At 42.4% G+C, this 7,008-nt stretch overlaps 1 protein-coding gene across 1 annotated transcript; it reads right to left on the bottom strand.

The window, feature by feature from the left end:
- Positions 1–2,092: 2,092 nt before the first annotated feature.
- barhl2 (BarH-like homeobox 2) lies at positions 2,093–5,574 on the bottom strand. Its single transcript, XM_080878276.1, has 3 exons — positions 4,611–5,574; positions 3,759–3,984; positions 2,093–2,729 (listed from the first exon to the last, which is right to left on the bottom strand). Exons 1-3 carry the CDS (start codon positions 5,161–5,163, stop codon positions 2,417–2,419), a joined length of 1,092 nt encoding a protein of 363 aa, XP_080734402.1. The 5' UTR covers positions 5,164–5,574; the 3' UTR covers positions 2,093–2,416.
- Between the last annotated feature and the right edge of the window lie 1,434 nt (positions 5,575–7,008).

The raw sequence follows: 7,008 nt of genomic DNA, 5'->3' as shown, positions 1-7,008 counted from the left end.
CGCAGAGTGCAATAAATAAATAATGCTGTTGAAGTCATGCATATGAACAACATGCGTCGGCACTATACCGCAGTAATGGGAAAAAGCTGCAGGGTCAATACAGTGGGCTAATATTTTTCCGCGTTGGTGATACAGGCTAAAGTTGTTTTCGCAATCATTGCTTACAAGGCCGAGAAGGGAGTGATTTATCCTCCAACAGTCTGCTCTCCAAAACGCTTCTTCTGCGGCCTGATGCGATTTCACTCCAAAATCCACAGACCCCGAGTTTTGATGAAAGCGGAAACTGTGTTTAGTCGAATTACAGTGCACAAGAAGCGCGCAGCGACTGCACCCCGAACACTCGAGTCCATAATAATCCCGGCCCTGTCTCAGAAATTTGATTAAAATGGGAAAACACGAATTTAATTGGTCGAGTAAGTCCTTTAGCGTGCAGCCGTGCACGCCGAAGGTGAAACCAGCAGGACTGTTTTTCCTCTAAATGGCTGAGAGAGGTGTCCACAGAGTGAATGACAGGCAGATGGCTTAAATAGGCAACATTAACATGTGCTCAAAGTATTAAGGAACGGCTAAACTTAAGCCTGTGTTTACGGCTTCCACTGGCAAAGTGACAAAGCTGACTTATGTGCGAGTCCGTGCATTAGATGGTGTGTGTGTGTGTGTGTGTGTGTGTGTGTGTGTGTGTGTGTGTGTGTGTGTGTGTGTGTGTGTGTGCGTGCGTGCGTGCGTGCGCGCGCGCGCGCGAGGAGGGAGATTGAGAGCGTTTTTCTTAGAAGACAGGAATATAATATGCGAGAACTGGCATTTAAATGCTGGAATGTTGTGGCTACTTCTTTCAAAACGAGAATGGAATTATCAGAAACAAAATGTGTAAAAAAATATGTTTTATCTCTAACTAAAAATATATATATAATAAAAATAATATATAGGCTATGGTTGCTGAAGGTTTGCATGCACTCCAGCAGCAAAGGTCAATTTGGCCCAGATAAGTAACCCAAACAAACGGGCCCCGAGGCGTTAATTCACACCAAGCGCCCCCTCGCCATATTCTCCAGAGTGCGCGCTTAGATGAAGCTAAATAAAATCAAAGTATTCCGTTAACATTTCATTTCAGAGCCGCGTTGAACATCTTCAGGTTTGCTCCTGCAGCAGCTTCTATTAGCGCAGCACAGACACATTCAGAGAAACGGGAAGGGTGTAAAAAACAGAAAAAGAAAAAAAAAATCACGGCTCCCTACCGTAAAAACATTCTAAGATTATTTTTTACTCAGTGCTGATGCATAACGTTGCAGATGATTTAAGACTGATGCAAAACTTCCAATGACACCGATTCTGCTCTGGGGTCACTGGAGATTATTTTCCCACAAAACCTCAAGAAAGTAAGTTCACTAGCGGCTATTGGTTATTGAGAATGTGCAGATTATCGGCAGTTTTTTCTTCTTCTTCTTTTTTTTTTCTTGCAGGCTTCTTGTCCTGATCCTGCTGCACTGATCGTTCACGCTGAGAAATTCAGGCTTATTGTCTGCTGTTCTCCCAGGGAACAGCTGCTAAGCCAAGGCCACATTCCCAGTATACCCAACTCATCAAAACCATTCATCTCACCACCAATCAGCTGCTGCGCATCCATATGCATATGTGCTGGTAAACACAAATATAAAGGGCTGGAAACTGACCTCCAGTCGGTGATCACCGGTTCTGTGTCTCCCAATTTAAAGACCATATGCTCCTGTAACAAATTATTTACCTTTAAATTAAGTCAGGCTAAAAAGTGATTAAATTCTGCTGGTTATCCACCGCTATAATGAGGTAGGTTAAAATATTAATGCGCGCGGTCGATTATTGTGAAAAAGCGCACATGAAAACTTTTTTTATATCTGTTCTTTCGCAGATTAATGTAATTTCTGGGATTATCAGTCAAAAAATAGAAGGAAATTTTAAACAACTTCTGTAATCTGTTGCTATTTTAAATGTGCTTTATGAATAAAATTGGACTCCGGCTTTTGCATCTTCTTGAATGAAGGTTTGCGTTTAAAAGGAAATTAATTTGGACTCGAGTTTGAATTAAAGCTTCTACAATTCAATCAGTATCATTACTTCTTTATTCATTCAGTTCTTCTCCATCTAATAAACTTTATAAGTTTATTTGCTAATGTAAGTGTATTTGTACAAAAGACAAACAAACAAACAATCAGACATGAGCAGTCCTCGCGGTGTGTCTGGGCCCGGACAGAAAGTCTTTAGGACTGGACTTAGGCTATTCGGGCCTATATTAAATACCTCCTTTACTTCTGTAAAATGTCTTTAAATGTGTCTTTTTGGGGGGTCGGGTAGAGAGAGAAAGTCCTGCAATGTGGTTCCGATGCAGTTACTCACATCACGTGTTCAACCAGGTTTCTGGTCAGCGTCTTAATTTTGCGTTTTACCGCGGGTGCGGCGTGCCGGGCATGGGGTTAGACATGGGGTTTAGTGCCGGTTGCCCCCCCGGCCCAAGGCCATGAATGAGCACCCTCGGGACAAGAGGTCTCTGGAGGCTGGGATGCGGCGAGGAAGGAGTCCGGTACATACTGCTGTACATGGCTGCGGCCGCCGCGGCTGCCGTCGTGCTGTCCACGGTGCCCAGCAGGCTCGGGTGGTAGAAATAGGGCGACGGGAACATTCTCTGTAAGGCCGAGTAGTTTCCTGCTTCAGCCAGGAGCTCTAATCCGACCGCCGTTTGCCTCTTCCACTTCGTCCTGGAAATCAAAATACAACAGATGAATTATTTAATCACTTCGCTCTCTTGCTGATTTCCCAAACGCCCCTTTAATCGGTATGCAGAGGCCTAATTATTGCGGGCACGAATATATGGTTATGGTTTAATTAGGCAAAAGAGAGAAGGAGATGGGGGGAAATACACTTCAGTCCAAACTTAGCTAAACCTACTTTTCTCACACCTGTACAAAATATAATGCACGCACATTCTTTCAATTTCAGATCAAGTTTTACTGTGAAGGGTAGCGGGATAAAATGTAAAGGGCCTTGTAGTGAGATTATTTTAGAAACTCTGAAAGACTGGAGGAGTAAGAAGCACAAGTTCCATATTTATAGCGCAGGAAAAATATAAATCAGGACACTTCCAGTAATTAAACAAATGCACCAATTTATTATTGCTGAAATAATTTATGTAATAAGACTTAATGAATATTACAAAACTGAATATAAAAAAGACAAATAATATATTTTCATATGATCTACAATGTCCGAAATTACATACACTTCCTTATTTTACACATCATCTCCTGATCAACGTGTCATCATGTCAGCCTCACATTTGTCCACAAATACTCAGAAAATAAAACTTGCTTATTTTTCTATTTGTCTGTTTTTATACGGAATAAAAATGAAACATGATCAAAATCTATTTTTTTTTCCAGAACAACAATTAAATCAATTAAAATACAAGATTCTTTTGTGGTGTAATTTATTTTCTCCCTCCACGTGGATTAGAAATGTTAAGATCACGCAGCGCAAAAATATAACCAACGCAGATCTTTGTAAGTGGCTGAAAAACACTTTTAAAAAAATAAAAGTATCAATTAATAAGTCAGATTGATTTTCATAAGTGCTTGCAAACCCGATCTTTAGATTTAAATACCCAGTGTTGGCCGATATAACAGCTGTATTCATTTGTTTTACAGAGCCAAAAGGGGTTCTTGCTCCCCAGTTTGACCTCGTCTCGCTCGTTGTGTCTGCAGCAGTTATTAAAAATGATGGCCGCTTACCGTCTGTTTTGGTACCAGGTCTTGACTTGTGTGTCTGTCAGGTTGAGAGCCGCGGCCAGGTCCATGCGGTCCTGCACGCTGAGGTATTTTTGTCGCTCAAAGCTCCTCTCAAGCTGGTTGAGCTGGTGGTCGGTAAAGGCTGTCCGTGCTTTGCGAGGTTTTTTCGTGCGCACCGGCGGACTGTCTCTGCTACTGGAGATTTCCCGGTCACCCTCTTCTTTAGTCCCTATAGGCGCAGAGCAAGGCGGATGAATTGTGGTTAACCATAAAAGGCCTGCTGGAAATTTTCTTCACACACCAACGTTTTTTAAGTCTTCCTCCCAACACCGACACTCGAATAATAACCTCGCAGAGGCGTGCGTGCGTCACCTCCACTCAAACTTTGACCAACTTTGTACAAATACTTCCTTCAGCCACACGTGGGGCAAGACAACAGCAATAAAAGAAACGTCTGCATTTGATACCTGAAGATTTCTTTTTTCTATCATAAAACGAGAAATCAATATATCAATCCATCTCTATTTGTAGTTGTGTTTCAGTGCTCCATAATCCCCCCTCCAGGAAGAACAATAATCTCTCTAATTGACCCACTAGGGAGGCCCCGCGCACGGGGAGAATCACCAGGCATACATCTGTTTTCACATCTATTAGACTAATAAAGGAAGCTGGAACTAAGACAACGAGCGCTATTATTATTATCATTATCATCATTATTATTATTATTATTATTATTATTATTATTACCATCATCATTATTATTCTTATTATTATTATTGAGTCCCTGGCTCATCCTGAACTCTACTGTATTGAAAATGTGAATTTAACAAGCCTGCTAGTATGACGAGCTCTTACCCTTGCATTTCATTTCGATCTGAATGTCGTCTCTTTTGTCCAACTTGCTTCTGTTCTCGTCTTCTTCCAGCTTGGGCCTGAAGCCGTCCGGAGCCGTGGCACTTTCTGGTTTTGGTGTGTGATGGGGTGAGGATACACTGGTGCTGTAAGGTGCGCAGGCAGCCAGGGGTTTGCTGTCGCCTAAAATGTCTTTGATTAAAAAGGAGGAGGTGGCAGTCCTCGGGGCGCAGCCGGCCCCGGCGAGCGGCTGCTGCTGCTGCTGAGGCGACAGCGGCAAACTCTGCGGCTGGTTGTGGTGATGGTGGTGATGCTGAAGGCTGTCCTGGACCAGATGCGGATCGGCGGCGTGCTCCATGGTGACCGAGATGGGGGACGAGGGAGCGGTTCCCACAGTGTCTATCTCCGAGCATGGCGACGGGGTCGCCTGGCTCCTGAAATCCGCTGTCCTGCTGTCGAGCCGAAAATCTCCGTTCATTAGCACAGGGTTACCAGAGTTAGACGCGCTGGATAAAATAGTGTCTATCCCAAAACTCGACCCGCTGGATCCTTCCATATTAAGAAAGGACGGATGAAGTCTTCATAACAACAGCGAGATGCTTCTCCTCCGGCGCAAATCACAAGAAAGTCAGCGAAATTAACTCGGAGTTAGAAAAAAAATAATTAAATAAATGAAATCAATTTTTTAAAAAGAGCTGAGAAATAAACCCCGGAGAGAGACAAAATCCACGTTTACAGGCGGCTCACACAGCCTATGGTCCACGAAGTTACATTCAGTGAAAATGCGAAAAAGCAAAGTGTGGGTCTGCGTAGTCCACGTCCCTTTTTGTGTTTGGATATTGAACTTTGTGTTAAAAGTTGAGGCGTATAGAGAGATATACATAGGGCTGACTCCTCGACATCAGGCTCCCCCTTTTTGCTGCTAATCGCTTCAGTGTAGCTCTACAATGACTTCCTATACTGACGTCACGGCCCACGGCGAGGGGGAATTAATATTTTCTCCTTTATAATAAACACTCGACGCCTTTTTCTCTCTCCCCCTCCACTTCCCCACCTACCTTCCTCCTCTCCCATTGGTTCGCGTCCTGACCGGCTCGGGCACCTCACCAATCAGCGAGTTGTTTCTTTATCTAGGTAGTTCAATCCAACCATTGCACCGAGTTTAGTGCAGGTCTTTAAAAAAAAAAAGGGAGGAAAAAAAAAAAAACACGCGTGTGCTTTAAGGCCAAACTGGGAACATTTCATATTAAATCCTGGCCGTCAAGAAAAAGCTACAGATGTGGGAATTTAAAAGAAAAAGAAAAATTAAATTCAGATTTGAAATAATTTTATAAAGCGAAAAAAAAGTCCTCAGTGGAAACTCCAGCATGGTAGGATGAAGTACAAACATTTACTTTATTTTCCAGCCGTCAAACTCTTTTTAAAGCTTTCTTTATCCTCGTAGACGATAAAAGAAAAGTGCAGCTGTTGCCAGATTTGACCACAGCCAAATTCCAGCCCTGATTTATTATTTTAAAAATAGTTTGTGGAGATAAAAAGCTAAATATCAGGTCAGACGTTTGTGCGCCCTGAGAACCGGCTCCAGTGTCGCTGCTGGCATCTGATCTATCTTTAAGGATATATTCTAGGAGCCGCAAGGTCGACATATTTAGGAGCGGGGAGGAGTGGGGACTGTCATGACAGCGCATCTTGTTAATAACCATGTCACCCTAATTAGTAAAGTAATTATGAGGTGCTAATGAGCGTTCAAAGGTAGTAGAAATTCAGCACTTTTCCCCTCTCCATGTGGATCTGAAGGATGCGGAGGAAGAAAAAAAAAACTGCGGCTCAAGCTGACAAAGTGTCTGCGGAGAGAGGCTCCACACTCTCCGGATGATGGGAAACGCCACTTCTTGTAGGTAGGCGAATGTAGCAGCACGTTTCTCTCTCTGTTTGGCAGACGCGTGTAATTTCTCTCAGATGGAATCTTTTCCTCTCTCCACAGCCACTGCGACCTTTCTGGAATTTGATGCAGGGACATCGGAAAGGGTTCATTTATTATTCTTCTTATGATTATTGTTGTTATTTCTTTTTCTCTTTTTTTTCTGCTCCTTCAGCAGGTGGGCAGGGAAGACGGTGCTGGTGTTGATTATTCATGTGAAGGGGAGGAAGATTTTTTTTTGCTGTCCAAAATCCGGATTTGTAGGTTTGTTCCTAATTTATTTATTCATTTAAAAATAATAACACCGGGGATTTAAAACAGCAAAGTGTTTTTTTTATTTATTTTGAATTCATAGAGCTTTTATTTTTAACAAATTTGGAATCTAATATATACTTATTACTTTGCTTAAAAACAAAATAACTATATTTATTTATTCGTTTATTTGTTAGGAACGGCACCATAATTAAAATTAAAACGTTT

Source organism: Rhamphochromis sp. 'chilingali' (genome assembly GCF_963969265.1).
Source record: "Rhamphochromis sp. 'chilingali' genome assembly, chromosome: 3".
NCBI classification, from domain to species: domain Eukaryota; kingdom Metazoa; phylum Chordata; class Actinopteri; order Cichliformes; family Cichlidae; genus Rhamphochromis; species Rhamphochromis sp. 'chilingali'.
This window is presented reverse-complemented; position numbering and strand designations above follow the sequence as displayed.

What these genes read in the sequence shown, in the direction of transcription:
- barhl2 (XM_080878276.1), bottom strand. Translation starts at nt 5,163, where the DNA reads ATGGAAGGATCCAGCGGGTCGAGTTTTGGGATAGACACTATTTTATCC. An exon ending in GATCGAAATGAAATGCAAGG is followed by an intron (nt 3,985 to 4,610) that starts GTAAGAGCTCGT and finishes CTGCGCCTATAG; the next exon opens with GGACTAAAGAAGAGGGTGAC. An exon ending in ACCTGGTACCAAAACAGACG is followed by an intron (nt 2,730 to 3,758) that starts GTAAGCGGCCAT and finishes TTTGATTTCCAG; the next exon opens with GACGAAGTGGAAGAGGCAAA.